We start from the raw sequence: 21600 nt of genomic DNA on the forward strand, positions 1-21600 counted from the left end.
TTGTGGATCTTGGTCAATTTTTGCACACACAAATTCCCTAAGAACCGTTGTAATCACTAAGAGCATTTAGTTGGCTACTGTGCAATGTAGGACTAGGTGAACCTTTGATCTGATCTTACAGTCAAATATCAGATGCCATATATTCAACAAATATGCATAAATGGTAAGGAGTCATTACCAGTTTCAGAGAAAGGTTCTTAGGATGCAAATCACTTTTAAATCAGGTTGAAAATAAAGGCACATCTAGTCCAGCATCCTGTTCTCACAGTGGCCAACCAGATGCCTATGAGGTCAGAAAGCAGGACCTGAGCCCAAGTCTACTCTCCCCACATCCTGCAGCTACCATTCTGAGGCATATTGCCTCTGAAAGTGAAGGTAGAACATATCCATAATGGTCGGCAGTCATTGATATTCTTATTCTCCATGAATTTGTCCAATCCTCGTTTAAAGCCATCCAAGTTGATGGCCTTCATTACTTCCTGTTGGCAGCCTTCACTTCTAACGAAATAAATTATATGAAATAAATACAGTTATTTGATAGCAAACACTAGAAAAAGAGAGGGCTAAGAAACCATTTTCTAACATTTATATGGTTTACATAGGATACTCTGGGACAAGACCACAGAGCTACATGGGAGGGAGGCTTTCAGAATTGTGTTTGGTTACACAAAAGCATTCAGGCCAAAAATACTCCTTGGTTTCTGCAGTCCCAGAGACCATATACAGACCTCCACACCTCTTTCCAGCCACCCCCCTCACTGGCTCTTCACACCCAGTGTTTTCCTCCTAGCTGGAATGCGACCTTGGACTGATAACACCTCTTGCTTTAAAGTGTGTGTGTGTAAATGTATATAAAGTAGCATAGTGTACATAGTTTTACATTTGGTGCTCTGTCCACTTTTGTTCTGGCTCAGAAAGAAATGTGGCCTTCGGGCTGAAAAAAGGCTCCTCATTAGTAGACTAAAGGACTCAAACCAAGTAAACCTTTACGAAGCAAGCTCAGTCAGCAACTTCTCTGAACTGGTAATTAATGATGAAAGTGTGATCATTCCAGTTTTCCCTCATCAACTTGCAAATGGATTCCCTTTTTTAAAATATCAGTCTTATGAGAATGATGTGTACATACAGGCTGTATTAAATTCTGTGATGAAAGGTATACGGAAAAATCACTAAACTTGCATGAGACAGGCAGGGAGAGAAAGATGTGCAAGGCAAAGACTTCTGATGTCTCACATGCATCATGTGACAGTCTAGTGACAACACTTTATCCACAGGGCTGAAAGGAAATGTGCTGTCATCGGCATCTTTCTCCTATCTCATCAAGAGACTGATGTTCTCTTCTATGCGACTCGAAACAACAGCTAGAATGACTAGCAACACTGTATAAAGTTTAGAGGGCTTATAAAGTACCAAGTCCTTGGCTGAAATATTATCAGCCATTGAGAACCTTATTCAAACCACTTTTCCTTCAGCTTCAGCTCCTTTCCACCCCCCAATCTGCAATAGAAGAATATTAATGCTGATCTTCTTTATAGGATTTTTGCCGAATATTGGAAGTACTTGTTCTTGAAATGTTATGTTAATACTAAATATTGTTAGCAGACTTTGCTATTAGTTATCTTCAGTGCTTTCTTTCTGGGGAGACACAGGGGTGTGCAGACCCCTAAACATTTTGTGAATCTAAGTTTGGCCTCATTGAGGGGCAGTATTTCGATATGAGTAGGAAAATGAGAGTACCCCTAAACTTTGTTTTTTTTTTAAGAAAAAAGCACTGGTTATCTTACTGATGCAATACATATAACAGGGGTGCTTATAATAGTTATTTTCAATCAATTTTCTATTTTCTGTTTGAAGTTGCATTTGCAGGGTTTCATGCATTGTATCTTGAAGAGTAATACTTTTAGTAATCTTAATACAGTAAAAGCTTAACTGAGTTTTTTGTCATTAATACTTTGAAACTTATAAATTTCTGGAAGCTTTTTTCATCTATAGAGGGATCTACACATACGAGGCTAAAGATTAGATTCCACACTTGTTTTTGGAAAGACTTCCAACAGTTTTGTTGTATGTAATGTACTTGGCTTACAAGGACAGATTGCCAGATTTCTGTTTAGCCTTGACTTTGTTCCCTTACAAAAATGAACTTTTGGAACTACATTTTGTAGAATTATGTCTGATCTCTATTGCTTACGATTATGCATCAATAGGGATATGCACAGCATATTTTATGTATTTATTATAATTATTTATAAACCTTACTTAGTTATAAAATGGAACAAGACACTGTACAATATAAAAATGGAATACTACAGTCGTAACAGTAAAAACATCAATGGAAACTGCATCCAGGGCAGCTTTTTCAGTAGTGGCTGCACTGCCACTTCTGTTAAGAGAGAAGCACCACTCCCTTACACATGCTCTGAATCTATTTTGGCATATGGTTCGTTGTTGCAGAACTAGCCTTAAGTGAGTGTAGCTGCCCAAGTCTGAGGCATGGAGCAGCTGGTTGCTAGGAAAAGTTTTGACTTAGCAGCATGGAAAGCTCAGTTTCTGCTCCTCATGTCAGAGCTGCAGCTCTTCAAACCAACTGGCCAGGTGTGGAAAGAGGAAGACAATTCTTTTTTGGCTGTTGATGTCAATGCACTCAAGCCTATATATTCAAACCATCTTGTAATCTTCAATACTACAATTCTTAAAAGGAGAATATGGCTTTTCTGTGTTTCCTAAATTCAGCATATTATCTTCTGATTAGCACCTCTCCCATTCAGGCCAGATAAGTGGGTCAGGATAAGATGGTGAACAGACTTGCAGGTGTTGGTTATATAATTAGACAAATGCCATTACAAAGGTCATGTCACTTAGGAAGCATTCAAATCAGCCTTTTCTCATTGGTGATTTAAATTGATTTGACTCCTACCCATTTATTACTACAGTGGTACCTCGGAACAGATATCGCGCACCAGCAGCAGCGGGAAGCCCCATTAGCTAAAGTGGTACCTCAGGTTAAGAACAGTTTCAGGTTAAGAACGGACCTCTGGAACTAATTAAGTTCTTAACCCGAGGTACCACTGTATACTGAAGGCATCTGATGCTTATAGGCATATAACAATTCATTATAATTAAATGATATCTTTAAAAACCCTCAAAGCACATAAAATTGTATCTGTCATCTCTTCCCTCCTCAAATTGAACATGTATAAGAAACAATTACACAAAAGTCTCTCATGTATACCAGAAAAACACCAGCTTCTTTTTATAAATCATTTGCCTTTTTGACAAGAACTGAGGCACTATTGTTTAGGACTACAATGTTTCTCTTTGCAAGTATTCTTGGAAACGTTTCAGCTACTGCAGACTTGAATTAATGATAAAATCAAAAACATTATTCTCTCATATTTGTTGCTGTGATTTAACTATCACCCTATGAAACACTGAGATTTATCTAAACCCATTTGAACCATACGCAAAAATGCCTACACTCAATTTTGGAGCATTACATCTATGGATACTACCTGCTTTCATTATTAGTAATACCAAGATACATGAATGAAAACTATGTGAGATTTTTTCCTTAAGTTCCATTCACATACATCTACTTTTAAGTGGTTTATATTAAGAGAAACTGCCACAAATTACTGTGCACATCTGTTAGATTGGGGACACATAAAATTCATAGGGAGGCTACCAATGTGAAACCTTTTTAGTTCTCAGTTGCAGCTTTCCTTCTTGACCTGAAGCACCACTTTAGCTAATGGGGCCTCCTGCTGCCGCTGCGCCACCGGAGCACGATTTCTGTTCTCATCCTAAAGCAAAGTTCTTAACCTGAAGCACTATTTCTGGGTTAGCGGAGTCTGTAACCTGAAACGTATGTAACCTGAAGCGTATGTAACCTGAGGTACCACTGTATTTTTATATATATTTATATATATATTATATTATATATATATATATATATATATAATATTTTTATATATTTTGGGTGGGTGTGCTCACCCACCCACCCCGATATATACTATCCTACACAAAATACAACATATATTAGCTTTATTTTCCAAGTATTTTGCAACTTTGAGTGAACATGGAAAGGCTTTAACACAACATATTAAACTAAAAAGGTTTGTTTATTTGATTAAGTTTTGAGGAGGCTAGGGCTACAATTCTATTGAAACAGAAAAATAAACTAATAAATATCATTAATAAGTTATCTCAGACCATTCAGAAGGGCAACAATTCAAATGTAACATCTGATGACTATTAAGTGGTTAAATTATTGAGTGAAATAAGGTAAGACGGATTGCCAACTTTTCCTCCTAACCAGGCTCCTCTTTAATGAGATTGCTACTGTGAATGTTAGAGATATTCCACAACCCCATGCTTCTATTTTTATAAATTTCCTGAAATTTCTTCCTCACCACCATCTCCTTTCACACTTAACTTCTAACCTCTTGGCTTACCTGAATTATAAATTCTTGAAAATGAAGTATTGGTCTGGAAGTACTCCCCCCCCCCCGCCACATCTCCTCACATCTCACATCCACTCCCAGCTCCTTCTCTGTCCCATTGCCCAGCCATTCTGTCATTTTCCAACTGACCCTCTCTGCCCACACTCATTCTCATTCCACCCAACATTCCACTTAAAACTTTCTCACAATAGGTTTGTATTGAGCATATGAAGTCAAACGCCTTAGGAAATACCATTGACTAACATAGTTTTGAAAAGGTCTTTTTGTGACCAAACTACAAACATATTGCACAACTCACAGCACATACTAGACATTCCTCTTAACCTAACACAACAAACCATTTCCCAAAATACAAAATATAAATGAAGATTCCCCCCCCCCAAAAAAAACACCATAACAAAATCTATAGAATAAAAGCACCATCAGCACACCAATGTCTCATACCATTAAAAAAAAAATCATTCAAAATCATTTCTCATCCTTTCTACGCAAAATTCAGCATGGACCATCGTCTTTTACAGTGCCAAGTTTCCAACCAGTCTATTGAAGCTTTTTCTAACTGCAAACCATAGAATGTACTCTCCTATTGTGATCCTATAATATTCAAACACACCAAACAGCTACTTCAGACATCACACCATATCATGGTTTTGGCTAACCTGAATTTAGAATCCAAATCATAATTAAAGTTTCCATGAAATCGAACACCTAGTGTTGGTTCTCCCTCACTGCACAGTAGCACCCAAAGACCAAGAGATGGTTGTTGTTCTGTAATTTATCCATGCAGACATCATACCATACCCTAGTTAAGATTCCTTAAATAGGATTTCACACGATGTGTACAGTGAACTAGGCTCTTAATACCAGCTTAATGCCTAAGTTTAAATTTTGAATTTATGCAAAACCATCCAATTTTTACCAAAAGAAGATGGCTCATAAAATGGAATTTACCTACACAGAGGTTACCTAAATTAAAATGTCACACAGCACTGCACAGTGCCACTGCAGGAACTCTCAAAGGTTAAAACACCCTTTCAGCTCACATATTTCAATACTGTAGTCCTCTAATTTTAGGATACACAGAGACACAGCAGCTTCCCACACATCTACTTGATAGCATTCCTTTCCTAAATCATAATCAGATACCAGTCCCACCTCCCAACAGTAGTGCAATATTATACCAACTTAAAGCATACATTAAACTTACTCCCACTAAACTCGACAGAAGCCCCACTCCCTCCTCACTCCGCACACCACCCAGCTAAAGAGAGAACTATGTATGCTTTCTTGAGCAACTTGAAGGAAAGGTGGGATATAAATGTAATAAATACATAAATAAGGCGGTAGAATTGACTACACCACTTCAGAATGCTGTTCAAAGCTACCATTTTGCAATCTTTTTCTATGTGAACGCTCCCGGCTAGTAGAAAAGTAGCACACCAGGAATAAAAGTTATATCTTAATACTTGCAGGGAGCTTCTTTTAAGGCAGAGGAACATTCCAAATGATCTCCATCTGCAACTTGAAGCGGTGCACTCTTTTACTTCATTTTGCAGAAAGGGGCCCTGTTGATCACTAAGCTCCCAACCTATTTAAGCACCTAGTATGAACAAGGAAAAGCTGTGCTCAATACAGGTACCACTATTTCTAAACACTGTATACTCCACACATTTATAATGGTGGCCACTATGGAGAAATTATCTTAACACCCTAGAATGAAGCATACCCTGTGGATATGAGCTTAGTCTCTAATGTATAATATTTTCCAAGCAGTCTGTTTTGATGCCATGTGAGTGACTACATACAAGGCTTAACAACTGTAGTGTATTTTTCCTGGAAGTCAAACACTTTATGCTTGGTAATTGTTTCTAAATAATTCAATAAAGTTTGGATGGGGGGAGGATAATGGTGGCCAAATATGCATATCTTAATTCTTTCTTATAAGATAAAGGACACATGGCAAAGAACAGTGCATGTACTGTCTCAATGACATAATGTGCCCCAGTTGTTGTTGTTGTTTAGTTGTTTAGTCGTGTCCGACTCTTCGTGACCCCATGGACCAGAGCACGCCAGGCACTTCTGTCCTCCACTGCCTCCCGCAGTTTGATCAAACTCATGCTGGTAGCTTCAAGAACACCATCCAACCCTCTCATCCTCTGTCGTCCCCTTCTCCTTGTGCCCTCCATCTTTCCCAACATCAGGGTCTTTCCCAGGGAGTCTTCTCTTCTCTTCTCATGAGGTGGCCAAAGTATTGGAGCCTCAGCTTCACGATCTGTCCTTCCAGTGAGCACTCAGGGCTGAGTTCCTTCAGAATGGAGAGGTTTGATCTTCTTGCAGTCCATGGGACTCTCAAGAGTCTCCTCCAGCACCATAATTCAAAAGCATCAATTCTTCGGCGATCAGCCTTCTTTATGGTCCAGCTCTCACTTCCATACATCACTACTGGGAAAACCATAGCTTTAACTATACGGACCTTTGTTGGCAAGGTGATGTCTCTACTTTTTAAGATGCTGTCTAGGTTTGTCATTGCTTTTCTCCCAAGAAGCAGGAGTCTTTTAATTTCGTGGCTGCTGTCACCATCTGCAGTGATCATGGAGCCCAAGAAAGTAAAATCTCTCACTGCCTCCATTTCTTCCCCTTCTATTTGCCAGGAGGTGATGGGCCCTGTGGCCATGATCTTCGTTTTTTTTGATGTTGAGCTTCAGACCATATTTTGCGCTCTCCTCTTTCACCCTCAATAAAAGGTTCTTTAATTCCTCCTCACTTTCTGCCATCAAGGTTGTGTCATCTGCATATCTGAGATTGTTGATATTTCTTCCGGCAATCTTAATTCCGGCTTTGGATTCATCCAGCCCAGCCTTTCGCATGATGAATTCTGCATATAAGTTAAATAAGCAGGGAGACATTATACAGCCTTGTCGTACTCCTTTCCCAATTTTGAACCAATCAGTTGTTCCATATCCAGTTCTAACTGTAGCTTCTTGTCCCACATAGAGATTTCTCAGGAGACAGATGAGGTGATCAGGCACTCCCATTTCTTTAAGAACTTGCCATAGTTTGCTGTGGTCGACACAGTCAAAGGCTTTTGCATAGTCAATGAAGCAGAAGTAGATGTCTTTCTGGAACTCTCTAGCTTTCTCCATAATCCAGCGCATGTTTCCAATTTGGTCTCTGGTTCCTCTGCCTCTTCTAAATCCAGCTTGCACTTGCCCCAGTAGCAGTAGGTAAATCTCACTCTCTCATACACAACTCCAAGGAACACTAAGGCATGTGAACAGTTTGTTGAAACTGCTTATATTCATTATGATCTCTATGGGTAGCCGCAAACCAGTTCCACCTTCTTTCCATGCAGGCCACTAGCAAAGCCTACAGCAGCAACGATCAATAGGAAACCAGCTGCTATTCTGTAGAGTTGCCACTTTTCTACCTCTGGTTTCCTGTGCCTCTTAGATATGACAGATAGGAATACAGTGGTACCTCGGGTTAAGTACTTAATTCATTCCAGAGGTCCATTCTTAACCTGAAACTGTTCTTAACCTGAAGCACCACTTTAGCTAATGGGGCCTCCCGCTGCTGCCGTGCCACCGGAACACAATTTCTGTTCTCATCCTGAAGCAAAGTTCTTAACCCAAGGTACTATTTCTGGGTTAGCAGAGTCTGTAACCTGAAGTGTCTGTAACCCAAGGTACCACTGTACAACAACCATCATGCAGATACAGTAATATGGAAGTTGCATCTATTACTCCAATGTCTGTCATTCAGCATTCAATGACACATATGCTCAACCATGTCTACGCTCTTGATGATTAGTGTCTTACCCAAGAAGCAAAAGAAAATATGTTAGGCACAACAAAGGTTTATCATGTCACTTGGAATAAGCATCAGAAAGTAAAGAAAATACAGGAAGTTATCTGTGCTATATTCATCAGGTATCCAAGAGAAGAGCAACGAAGAGCTGTGACTGCTCTTAGCACAACTCTTGCGAAACAAGTCCACTGAGTACTTCTGCATTCATTGTGTCAATGCAGATCATATCCAAACAATGTATCACTGCCAGGTGTGTTAAATGTGAGCTTCTCAGACTTTCAATTTTAAATAATAAGACCTAGATTCCTTGGGGAGTGGAACTGAAAATGAGATTCTTAGGACTCAACAACCACTGAGGAGTCCAGTCAGCCAAAACAATGGGTTATGGATGTCTAACTTCACTTTACTGCTTTGCATCTATTTGGCAGCACACAACTTGCTTTTAAATTTGTAGCATCAACAAAAGTTTTGAATGCAAGATAGAAGTATTTAATACATCTATGAATAACAGCAGGTTTACAAGTAAGTATTGGAACTGTAAGAAGCCATTTATTGCAATATTATGAATGTCACCTAGTTGCTTGAATAATAATGTCTGGCAAATTACCTGACCCAGGTGATTTCTCAGTCTTGCTTGCACAATAACGCTACGACAGTATTCAGACAATTAGTCATTTATGCTGCTTTCACCCAGCCATTTTTTCAACTACAAAATGATTTACCACTCTTTTCATGACAAAACAGACTTCTCATCACTGAATGTTTTTTTTTTAACAGCTGGATTTTGCTATTTTACCGTGGTGGACCCTGGGGTCTCAAATTTGACACCCTGTGCTATGCCAAAATTTGGTGCCCTTCTGCCTCTCTCACTCCATTCTAGTTGCCACGCCCCTGATGGCTCCCCTGAGGCTTTGCACTCAATGTGCTCCCCTAAAACTACCTGTGGGTTTGTCAACATTCTTACAGCAGAATAGGCTCACTCCAGTCTCCCTCCTTTGCTCCCCTATATGCTTGGAACTGCCTCCCAGAATGCCTATGTGATGCCACTACTTACCTTGCATCAAAGTTTAGATTGCAAGCTCTAAAAGTCTGCCCTCTTTTACACTGTGAAGTGCCACACATACCACTGGTGCAAGATAAATAAGACCTGAAACGAACTGTAGGCTGCAATCCACAAGGGCCTGCAATCTACAATACACCAATTTGCTCTCTGCAACAGGCTCAAGCACTTCCCAAGGAAGGATGGAAATTGCCTTACACTGGGGGGAGGGGGGAGGTAATCTGTACTCCTCAAGATGTCCTTGCCCACCCCCACCCCGCAGCTCCAGCCTGCATAGATCAGGAGAGAAGTTTATGGGCTGGCAATGTTTGAAGGCTGCAAGTTCCCCACCCATGACCCGGCTCTGAAGATGTACGCTTCCTTTTACAATTAAAGCGCTTGACATAGAGACAGCAACGACTGACTGCCCGTCCTAATTTTAAAGTTCTCGTGACCTACCGCATCCCTTTGCTCCTCCATGCCAGCGAAGCAGAACTCTTAACCAGAACTATCTGAAGCAGAACAGATACCTGGGCCAGCTGCTGTTAAAGCAGAAGTCTTACCCAGACGGATCTGGAAGCAAGTCCCACAAAACTCAACAGGAGTTACTTTCGAGTAAAACAGCATTTTGCCCAGAATTGCAACCCAAAGAGTCTCTCCCTACCCACTTCCACCCCGGGGTATATTTTCTTACTACTGCTGCTAAGGTCAGAACCCACCAAACCCCCAAGAATTCACCTCGACACCCCCCCCCCCAAAAAACACACATTTTCTCATTACACAGTCAGGGACCTTTAGACAAGTCTGTGAGAGGCCTTCCTCTACCCCAAAATGTACCCACCACCACCACCACACACACACACACCCAGCCCCACGCCAGCTTTATACTCCTCCTCCCTGAAGGCACCCTCTCCACTCACCCGGCCGGGCAGAAGCGCCAGCAAGAAGAAGGCGACGGCGACCCTGAGGCCGCACAGCCCGCAGCAGCCGCCTTGGCCGCCTGGCCCAGCGCGGCTCCCCATTCCCCGAGGAGCCTCCCGCTCGATTAGCTGTGGGGCTCCGGCAACCTGCGAAGTCGCTGGGCGGCCAACGTAGTCAAGGCGGGAACTGCGACTGAGGCGCTTCAGAGACGGAAGGCTCGGCGGTCCCGCCCCTTCCTCCGTCCCTTCTCCTCCTCCTCCTCCGCGAGGGGCGGCGCTGAGATCTGAGGCGATGTCGGAAAGCCGCTTCGCCCGCCGCCAACCGAAGCGGTCGGCGTCGCCTCAGCTCCGCCTTAGGCCCAGCCCAAGTTGGCCGCCTTTTCCTGTGAGGCGGAGCTGCGGGCCCGTCACGCCACCTGCGCGCCCGCCCGCCCGCCCGCCCAAGAAACGCGTCCGGCTGCCCCAGGAGTAACCGGTTTCTCTGGTGCCGCTGGCACAAGTTTGTTGCGTCCCTGAACGGGTTAGGCCGCAATCCAAGCTATGTACGCTTTACTTGGGAGTAAGGCTTTAACTCGGTAGGGCCTGCTTCTGCGCTGACGCGCCCAGCGGGAATTCCTGTTTCGCCTTTTGGAGTTTTAACTCCCAAACATGTATACTCCGAAGAAAATCCTGCTGTAATCTGTAGGCTTTCCCTCCTGGCAAGCGTCCTTGGGGATTGCGCCTTGAAAGCTCATAAATGTGTTGGGCGTCCGTCCCGGCGTATGTTTGTAGCTCCAGTTTTTCTTCGATTTGCTCCAAGGTTGATTTTATGGCCCTCTCCGTTTCAGGTCCCTATTCCCAGCCTGCAGCCTCCAAACAGAAAGTGAGAGGTGCAAGATTTTGCCCTCACTGGACAGGCAAGGAAGCATTTCAAAAGCCATTTTGCACATGTTCAGTGAGACTCTTCCGAAGAACTCTGAACGTGCTCGGAGGCTCTAAGCCTAAACATTGCTAACATTTTTCTTAACAAAAGGTGCTATGCTTTAATAGATCTCACATATCTTATTAATGCTTAATTGTTTTTAATGTCTCTTTTTTTAGCTGTAAGCCACCTTGAGACCATCGGGGGGAAAAGGTGGGATATAAACATAATATTAATTGGTATCTGAAGAAGAGTGCATGCACACAAAAGCTTATACCATAACAAACTTAGTTGGTCTATAAGGTGCTACTGGACAATTTTTTTATTTTATTTTTTCGACTGCATCAGACCAACACAGCTACCTACCTGAATCTATAATATGAATTATAACTCCTTTAATAAATGTTGCCAAATGTCCTTTTAAAAAGTAGTAGGGGGGCTGGATTGGGATCTAAGTTTCACATACCATGTCAGCCCAATTCAGACCTAGAACATTGAAAACAACCGAATTTTTGTTTTATTCTGGGACTACTATGCTAATAGTTGCTTTTGTTCATGGTTGCTAATCGTGTGGTGTGCGTGAGGGACCAACATTGCAATGAGTCAAACTATCTCATTTTTATAACAGGTCTGTGAACAATGGGTGTGTTTGTCATAAAGCTGTGCTTTATTTAAAATGCGTCATTTCTTGAGGAGCCTAGATTTATTTCTTCCCAATGTGTTTATGTGTCTGCCCCATACTGTGTATCTTTGTGCGTGAGGCTCCCACTGAACATAAAGGTAACTGGATCAATGGCTGTGGATCTCCTCATTCACATTTTTCAGCATCTCTTGATAAGGAAGCGATAAGACAGTGGCTGCCAATGCACGTCTTTAAATCTGACATGCAACTCACCAAGCATCCTCCCAGGTAAATGTGCATAGGACTGTGGCTCTAAGTGCACATTCCTCTTCATAAAAGTACTTCAGTTACGGTAATTACCGTAATCCCATTGTGCTATATCAGGTTTTATCAGCCATTGTGATAGTATGGATTTTACTGGAGTTGCAGCATAGATAAATTCAGCCCAATATGTTGTTGCTGTGGGTGTAAAATGTCTGTGTGTACTGCTGACATGAAGTGGCCTGACAAGTGTTGTAATTGTTAGAACTGGGTGACCAAAGCTTCTAATCTATAAACTTGTTTGTAATCTGACTCAGGAGTGGAGGAATGAGTAACCAGGAAAGAATATCTCTGTCAATCAGCGGTTCCTATGGGAACTAAAATGTTTTGCAACCTCTCTTAGAGCCAGCTGGTGGTGAAAATATGAATTGCTGAAAAGGTAGATGAGGGTCGATTGTGATTTTGTTTTTGTTTTAGGGCAACAAAAAACTACATTAACAAGGAACCAAAATCATCCATTTTAAGATATTCTACACAGAATAGAATGCAGCCCGCAGTGATCCAAATGAAACTACTGTCAATTATGCTGCATAGGAGACTTCATTGGGAACCAGACCACGAGTCAGTCAGCTATGACTAATTTTCATGTTTAGATGACTTGCAGGATGGCTGGATGATAAACCACAGCCAGTTACGCCCTTTTTCTTTTCTTTTTTAGGAAAGCTCATTCAGCAGCTTCCTTTGGCCCAGTTTCTTTCATGATTTGTAAATCACTCTCTTTTGTGATTCATAAGCAAGTTTTCATTTTTTAAATTACCAAATGTATGCAACAGAAGCATAATATAGCATTTTAAACTACAGTTTAATAATATTATTAATGCAGTTTAAGAAATATTAACACAGTAACATTAAAATAGGAGAATACAGCTCCCAAACTTACTTAAAAGACCAAAGAGTGGGATGCTTACTCTAGGGAATTCCCACTTGGGTGAATTATTTGTGAGTGGAACAGATGTGTTTTCAAGTATATGCACCAGTTCACGACATGAAACCACTAGCTGAGATGCTTACTTGCAGGTAGATCGGCTTGAAGGTAGGTATGTTGGGATACTGCAGCAAACAACAGGTGGGGCACTTCGCTCTTAGCTTGGTGTTTAAAGTGCAAATTAGGGCACTTCTGCAAGCCACACAAGTATTCAAAAGGAAGAAAGTGACTCAGGCTACTGACGAGGGGGGGGGGTGTGGTGTTTCCCCATTAATGGTTCCCCATTTGTAGAATCAGCTGCATTTATTTCCCTCATTATCAACTTCCAGGAGGCATTAAAAAACTTTCCTGTTTACCAGGCATTTGATGGCTGAAATATACTGTTCCTAGCATCTCTGAAAGTTAGCTGTGAGAATATATGGTTGTTTTTAGATTTTAAAATTTGTATTATTTTATGATTAGTGTTTTTACCACCCTGATCTCCTTTCTGAGGAGATTTAAGTTTAATAAATAATAATAAAACATGCTGTATTGTGTTTTTAATATTCAGCTGGAAGCCACCCAGAGTGGCTGGGGAAACCCATCCAGATGGGTGGGGTATAAATAATAAATTATTATTATTATTATTATTATTATTATTATTATTATTAATCATCCACCCAGATATTTCAAGGAAGATTGCAGGATACTTTTCAAGATACTGACTTTCTCATAATGGAAATCCAGAAGTGGATGAATACCAGAAGTGGGTTGGATGAATACCAACCCGAGTTTCAAGTTTAGAATGAATTTCAAAATAGAGAACTGTCCTATTCAAATAAAGTTTCTATTAGATTAATATTCAGTCTGCATACTAAACGCCTCTCAGCGTCTGAATATAAAAAAGCAAAGACAAGCTAAGCATTATTTTAATTTTAATGATTACATGGGAAAGTAATCTGAGGAAAGAAACTGAATTGTACATAATTCAGCAAAGACACCACACTATGCAAAGGCGTGAGAAAAATAATACTGAAATGGGAAAATATCCTGGAGCAAGTTCCTATCTCTGTACACTATCATGTATCGCTAAGAGAAACAGCTACATTTGCATCATCTTTGGTTAGACTGTCATGAGCGGAGTCCAACTGCTGTTCAAACACTGCAACATTTTGACAGTACAGTGGTACCTCAGGTTAAGAACTTAATTCGTCCTGGAGGTCTGTTCTTAACCTGAAACTGTTCTTAACCTGAGGTACCACTTTAGCTAATGGGGCCTCCCCACTGCCGCCGCCCCGCCGCCGCCCAATTTCTGTTCTCATCCTGAAGCAAAGTTCTTAACCCGAGGTACTATTTCTGGGTTAGCGGAGTCTGTAACCTGAAGCGTCTGTATCCCGAGGTACCACTGTATCCTCTCATTTCCATTGGCAGTGTTTAAAGGCAGAGAGATGTTTCTGTGGGTGCTTCCACACTTGAGGTGGAATTCAGCGTTGTACTTGGGCAAATGTTCTGTCTCCACAAGTACTTCAGTTTGCCAGAAAGAACAATGCCCCCCTTTTCCCCCTGTGCACTGCACTGGGGGTTCTCCTGATCCCATCCACCCCAAGGCAATTTCAGAGGGTGGGGAAAGCAAGTGGAAATCCTTGCCCAGGGCTTCTGCTGGCCAGTATTGTTAGGTGAATCCTGCCCTATGTATTTACTCTGGAATTGCCACTCTTGGTTAACTCACTTTTTACAGGGAAGCTGCATGATATCGTCATCGAATAATTTTGCTGTTCTTTCCTCCCTGATGCATGCTTCTATCTTTTCTCAAACCTTAGAAAAAATCCGACAGCATTATTTTTTTATTGGTATTTTCCTTCCTCTACTAACATGGCTATGTCATGCCCACTAGCATGCATGGAGCATAGCTGGATGTATGTATGCAAATACAATCCCCTATCTCCGGAACTATAGAAGTCAGTTGCAATTCTGCACATAGCTTACAAGTGAAACGAGACATGTCTGGGTAGAGAGAGCAAGAAGTGGCCAGTCTGGAATCATTTTACACTTTAAGTCACTGGAAGGAAATGTGATTATGATATTTGACGTAGTAAGCACAGCTTAATCCAAGTTCATGTAATGTTGAACTACACAAAATTTATTGTAGAACTGTAAAATTACACCTGGATATACCTTCCTTTAATTCAAGCATTATAGGCCAGATGTTTTAAATGAATCATTTGTATCTTGCAAAAAATAATGCTAAAGGTTGTCACAAAAGGAATGAAGCTCCAGATTTTGTAATATAATTTAAGGCTTCACAGGTATACCATAAGACTGACTACAACACCATCTTAACTAGCTACACTTATATCAAAACATGACACTATAACCAGGGTTGTTCTTTTTAACCAAGCAACATTCTATATCAGACATAAATATGTTTTAGCTGTTTTGTATTTTATGGTGGTGTAAGCCACTTTGAGACATTTTCTATATAAAGCAATGGATAAATGCAACAAATAACAATATGCCAGAAATAATGTCATAGAAATACTTTGGTACTCGGCATAAGTTGCCTTCTCAAACCATTATATAACAGTAGACAAATCTTCCTTCCATACCAGTGTTAAGCATTGGCATACCTGCTGGCTGGGGAAATAAAATCTGACATTTTCAGCAATCCTGGCACCCTCACTACCCCTGCCAAACTCCCAAAGGTAAATGGGAGGGCAAGAGGCTTTAATTCAGCAGCTTTTAAAGGAGAATTAACCCAGACACAAACAAACAAAACAAAACAAAACCCCAAAACATTAAACTATGTATCACAGTATTAATGGTAACACACACAAGCAGCTTGCTTTTATCTTGTGCTAAGCTTCAGAACTTTTTAAAAACCACCATCAACAGCATATTATTAGAAAAGTGCATTCTCTGTGTTTGCAATTCATTAGAGCCTTGCTTCACCACTTCTTTCCCTTCCTCCTATAGATCAGACTTTGTTTTGCAACAGCTATCATCCTTGAAGTCTACAGCATACGTCAAAATGACTCAATACTGTTGAGCAACAGCAAAGTGGGTTTTTTAAACATTATTATTTATCAAGGTAACAGTGAAATATTTCAGCTGAATTTTGAGCCCGCAGCCTTCGCAAATGGTATTTTGATTTCCCTTGGCCCTGAAAATATGTCCACTCTGACACAAGCAACTGAGTAGCATGACTTCTAACAAATTAGAGAAGCACAAAAGACCCTCAATGGTTAGCACCTAGTTATAACTAGCAAGAATTGGCATATTAACATAGCAGTTCACAGGGAAAGATAATAAACAGAGTCTCTTTATATTGACAGATGGGATAACGTTTCAGTCATATTGCACCTGGAGTTATCAATCCTGACTATGCTAGAAAAATAGGCTGTTGCAAATTATCAGACATAAGGGTTTTTTTAGCACCACTTATTGATGTAAAGGCTCCTATGCCATTGGTTTGTATCTGTTCAGCAGGATATCTGTGCTGCTCTGGTTTCTGAAGGAAGTACAATTCACAGGAGCTGATAAATACTAAAGATGATTTATTTATGCTGTGCATGTTTCTAGCACCTGTATGGTAGACTCTCGTGCCTAAAATATGTTACAAGCTTGGTGACTGTCTCTAGTATTTCCTTCAACTGACCCAGATAGAGAAATGTATCAGTCCAGTACAAAGCTATTGATGGTTAATAGCTTTAACAGCTAAACTTTATAATAGTGTATACTTTTATGTAGGCTAGGTACACAATACCAGTTTAAAATGCAGCAAGATTGTTTTCCCTGCTGCGTTTCAAGTTGCTTTTGTTTGGTGTTGTACACACCAGTCAAGTTTGATGTGTTCCTAAGTCACCCGCTGTCTATCCACACAAATGGACAGAGAGGAGACAGCGAAGCAATCTCTTTGGAACTCCTATTCATTAAGCAATCATCTGCACACATGCAATGGCTTTCTCAACTGCGTACACCTCAGCTGAACTGCAAAGTGACTGTACCTTAAGTTTTCAGCTTGGATGGAAGCTGGTTCGAGGAAAACACATTAAACAGCAGGATTTCTCAAAAAACTTCGGGATAGATATGAATTGTGGCTAATGTTGTGTGTACACAGCTTTAAAAAACCAGCAATGGGGATGCAGAGTAAACAGTAATGTATACACAGTCCTGACTCACTTAGAGGTTTGTTTGTTTTTTGTAGAAGTGCTTTGTAAATTTTGTTAACTAACTAGAATGTCACTGTTCAGAGATAGCATGCCCCTGAATACCAATGGGGGACAACAGTTGCCATCAAGTGTGTTTCTAGGAACAATTTGGCTGGCCAGTGTTGGAAAAAGGACATTATTTGGGCTAGATGGACCCTTGGTTTGATCCAACAAATATAATCTTAACTGTATTCTTTTACAGAGTAATAGGCTTTCACTACTCACTTTGTTCTTGGGATGTTCCAAAGGACTAACAGGCACACATAGGATTGGCTTCAATGTACTGCTAGTTTCACTCGAACAATGGGGCTTTGCCCTCTCTCCTTCCTTGCATGCCCCCCAAGCCTGCTCTGGGGTTCCCCAAGCCTCCAGAGCAGATTTGGGGGCGAGGAGGAGAGTTTTGCTTGTTCACAACAACTTAGTTGAATCCCAGCCATAGACCCTTATTCCATATTATAGTAGTGTACTTCCCTCCCCCTAACAGTCAGTTAATCACAGAAATCCTGAATGCCTGCAGCAATTTTAAATAATTAGTATGTGAAATAAAATTTATTGTTTTGCCTGCTTTAAGTATCTCATCCCAGAATGAAGGCAAATCTCTTCAAAAATTGATTTAAATTGCATAGAACATGTGCTTGCTAGCCTTTCCTGCATGGTTGGGCTTTTTAGTGTATTATTGTGCTTGCTCAACGTACTTCCAAAAACCTTCTGGGATCCAGTAGTAGACAAACCAGTTGAGTAAGGGTTTAACCATGCATTATGCTTTTCTTAGATTTAGGAAAACTTAATACGCATTGTAAACCATACTTGGATAAATAATTTGAAGGGCAATATACAAACAGATGCAAAGCTCCATGAGATATGAATTAGATAGATAGATGATAGACAGACAGACAGAATCTCTATATAGGAAGACAGGTCTTGAATAAATAAATGGAAAGCATCATTAAGTAGGCAATAAGAAATCTGTCTAGAGATCACCACTAGGTACTTATTATGTGTAGTAAGAATATAATTTATGAAGTGGGCCTTGGTATTAAAGAACGCTAACAGCTATATCATCCCAACATGACGGGGGCTGGCAGCCTGCAGCCCTAGAGCTGCATGTGACTCTGAGCCTAATCACAGCAGCTTTCTTCTGGGTGATCAATTCAGCAAGAGGAAGCTGTCCCTCTCCTGACAGCCTACTGGGTGGACAGGAAGACAGACCCAAGGGGGTGGCACCCACTTTGGGCTTTGCTCCCTCCCTGCCAAAATCTTCCTTACCCCCCCAAGCATGCCCCCCAATAACCCTGCCCCCCTGCATTGTGACAACTACAATCTAACAGGTGATGTGTGCCTTAGCAGGGAGGTGCTGCTGCAAGTAACTGAACATGCCACATTTTTATCAGAAACCTTTATGACACCAGTGAGCAAATGGCCTAATTGGTACCATGACACCAATGGGCTTGAAGCACTATGAGAAACCAAACTGCTGGTGCCCCCATCTGTGCCATCTGCATACCCTGAGAAGGACTCAAACCAAACTGGACTTGCCAGAGCACAACTAAAAAGACCTGTGCAACTTTTGATAAGGATCAGGAGGTTTACTTCAAGGAACAGATAATGCTACAGCAAAGGAGTATTTCTCTGGAACAGAAAAAGACTTTATTCAGGAAAGCCACTTAGCGACCCAGTCTTCCCTGCATCTGAAGCCAGAGACAAAAATCTGGTGAGTGCAGTTGTGTTAGGACCTTAGCAGTGCCACTCCATGGAGAACCCTGACCTTGTTCCACAGAGGAAGAGTCAGGGCATGTTGCTTGAGTCTCAGCAAAACATTTCCAGTTCTGCAGGATAACTAGCTTTCCTTGAGGGCGAATATGGGCAGGGCTCATTGGCTCTCTCTTGAGACACAAAGCTGTATTAGCTCTTTCGGTGCTTTTCTCTGGTCTGCAGAAGCCGTAGGATGCGCTCGTTTTTCGTTAGATCTGAAGGCAATTCATTTTTCTGGAAACAAGACACGAGTTGGTTGGAAACCACAGAAAGGACTTTCACCATCTGGTTCTCATGCAGCAGACTTCAAGGAACATCACCCAAAGGAGCATTAGCATTCAACATTCTGCACTGAGCTACATTCAACTGTGGACTCATGCACTTCTCATCAGAAAATATACCAATGCTGTATTACTGAGCCTTTCAGCAGGCTTGTTTAACAGGGACTGTAATTCGAAGTTGGCTTGTGAGGAATTACTTAGATTAGGGTGGCTAACGTGGTCCTCTGCTTGTTGCTCGACTACATCCCTGACCACTGACCATGGTGACTGAGGCTAGGGCCAATGCCATTTGCAGGACTCTGCACTTCCCATCCCCAGGGCAGATCCAAAGGGGTCTTCAGCAAGCTACCCCATCATATTCTAGTGACTTCCCTGGGCTGCTGCAGGGCAGTGATTCTGCTTCAAGGAGCACATCAAGACACTGCAAGGAGTGCAAGTTATTGCCTTTCGTATTCTGGCTTTTAAGTTGAAAGAAAATGTGTCAAAAAGGTTCTACGATATGGTGAACCTGTGGCCATCCTCACCTTGTTGTATTCCAACTCCCATCAATCCCAGCCAGCTTGAGCAATGGTCAGAGCTGGTGTTCAGCAACATCTGGAAGGCCACATGTTCCCCATCCTTGCTCTATATGCTATGCTGCAGGGATGAATGACTATTAAACATAGATTTCTTTCCAATAAAATCATGATTACTGTCTTTGGCACTCATGAGAGCAGGATCAGCTGACACTCAAATTTACATTCAGGCTTCAGTAGCATTTAAACTAGATCTGTAATGAATTGACTTTGGGCCTCCCTTGAGGAGGAAAAATACTATATTGGTCTACACAGATTTGTATTCTAGTATACTGTGGAGGCCCCAGTAAGTTTAGAAGAGGCGGTGGTGCAATTCTGTAATGACAGAGATGTCCAGAAAACCTTATGCCCAAACAGATTTATTAGTCTTTAAAGGTGCCAGTTGAAACTAGGATGATTTTGCTGCAACAGGTAACAGAAATACCTTGCGGGATGAAAGTGGTTGACGCAAACAATTTTCCCCAAGAGTTGTGCTGCCCTCTAATGGAAATACACGACATGGAGAATTTATTCTCTTTTTTTGTTCCTAATGTAAAACTTCAGGCTAAAATTACTAAGAATTTCAGAGCCAGAAGCTAGTACGAAAAGAGTTTTGGAAATAATCCAAGAGTTTGGTCAATTGGCAGGATTTAAATTGAATAAGTTAAAGACAAAGGTATTGGAGAAAAATTTAACACAGATTGAAAAAGAAAGGTTTCAGAATGAGACAGGGTTGACCGTGGTTAAAAAAGTGAAATATTTGGGTATAAATATGACAGCTAAGAATGTGAACCTATTTAAAGACAATTATGAAAAAACTTGGACAGAAGTGAAAAAAGATTTGGAGATTTGGTCAAACTTAAAGCTTTCCTTGTTAGGTCGAATCGCAGTTATAAAAATGAATGTATTGCCAAGAATGTTGTTTTTGTTCCAAGCATTACAAATAATGGAAAAAATGGACTGTTTCAAGAAGTGGCAAAAAGATATATCTAAATTTGTCTGGCAGGGCAAGAAGCCCAGAATTAAATTTAAGATATTAACGGATTCAAAGGAAAGAGGGGGGTTTGCCCTGCCAGACTTTAAACTTTACTATGAAGCGGCAGCTTTTTGCTGGCTGAAAGAATGGCTGCTTCTTGAAAACACAGACATTTTGGATTTGGAAGGTTTTAATAACATTTTTGGGTGGCATGCATATTTGTGGTATGACAAGGTTAAAGCACATAAAAGTTTCAAAAACCATATTGTCAGAAAAGCACTATTAAATGTTTGGATCAGATATAAAGATTTGCTGGAAAATAAAACTCCAAGGTGGCTGTCGCCAATGGAAGCTAAGGCAGTTAAAAAGTTGAACATGGAGTCGAAGTGGCCAAGATACTGGGAAATCTTGGAAAAGGAAGGGGACAAATTGAGATTGCAGAGTTTTGAGAAATTAAAAGGGAAGGTGAGAGATTGGCTGCATTATCATCAAATAAATGAAGCGTTTAAATTGGACAGTAAAATTGGCTTCCAGGTGGAAAAATCAAAATTGGAGACAGAATTGTTAGAACCCAGTACTAAGAATTTGTCAAAAATGTACAACTTGCTGCTGAAATGGAATACACAAGATGAAACGGTTAAATCAGCTATGATTAAATGGGCTCAGGACATTGGTTATAATATTTTGTTTGCTGATTGGGAAAAGTTGTGGACCACCGGGATGAAATTTACGGCATGTAATGCTCTAAGAGAAAACATTATGAAAATGATATATAGGTGGTACATAACCCCAGTCAAGCTTGCAAAGATTTACCATTTGCCTGATAATAAATGTTGGAAATGTAAAGAAAAG

General features: G+C 40.9%; 2 protein-coding genes across 5 annotated transcripts in view; both read right to left on the reverse strand.

Annotated features, from left to right (window-relative positions):
• NPC1 (NPC intracellular cholesterol transporter 1) overlaps positions 1-11061 on the reverse strand; it is a 45546-nt gene extending 34485 nt beyond the window's left edge. Inside the window, exon 1 of one of the 2 annotated variants that reach the window (XM_083623601.1) lies at positions 10230-10579. In XM_083623601.1, coding sequence (XP_083479727.1) covers positions 10230-10331 — 102 coding nt within the window. In that variant the 5' untranslated portion in view covers positions 10332-10579. Of the gene's footprint in view, positions 1-10229 lie in introns of both variants that reach the window. The other variant, XM_083623600.1, reaches the window with a different exon arrangement.
• Positions 11062-15096: 4035 nt separating this feature from the next.
• The window catches only part of ANKRD29 (ankyrin repeat domain 29), a 29601-nt gene continuing 23097 nt past the window's right edge, over positions 15097-21600 (reverse strand). For all 3 annotated transcript variants that reach the window (XM_083623621.1, XM_083623620.1, XM_083623622.1), the window contains one exon: positions 15097-19171. In XM_083623621.1, coding sequence (XP_083479747.1) covers positions 19088-19171 — 84 coding nt within the window. In that variant the 3' untranslated portion in view covers positions 15097-19087. The remainder of the gene's footprint in view (positions 19172-21600) is intronic.

The sequence above is a fragment of the Podarcis filfolensis genome (assembly GCF_964270895.1).
Source record: "Podarcis filfolensis genome assembly, chromosome: 7".
Lineage (NCBI taxonomy): Eukaryota > Metazoa > Chordata > Lepidosauria > Squamata > Lacertidae > Podarcis > Podarcis filfolensis.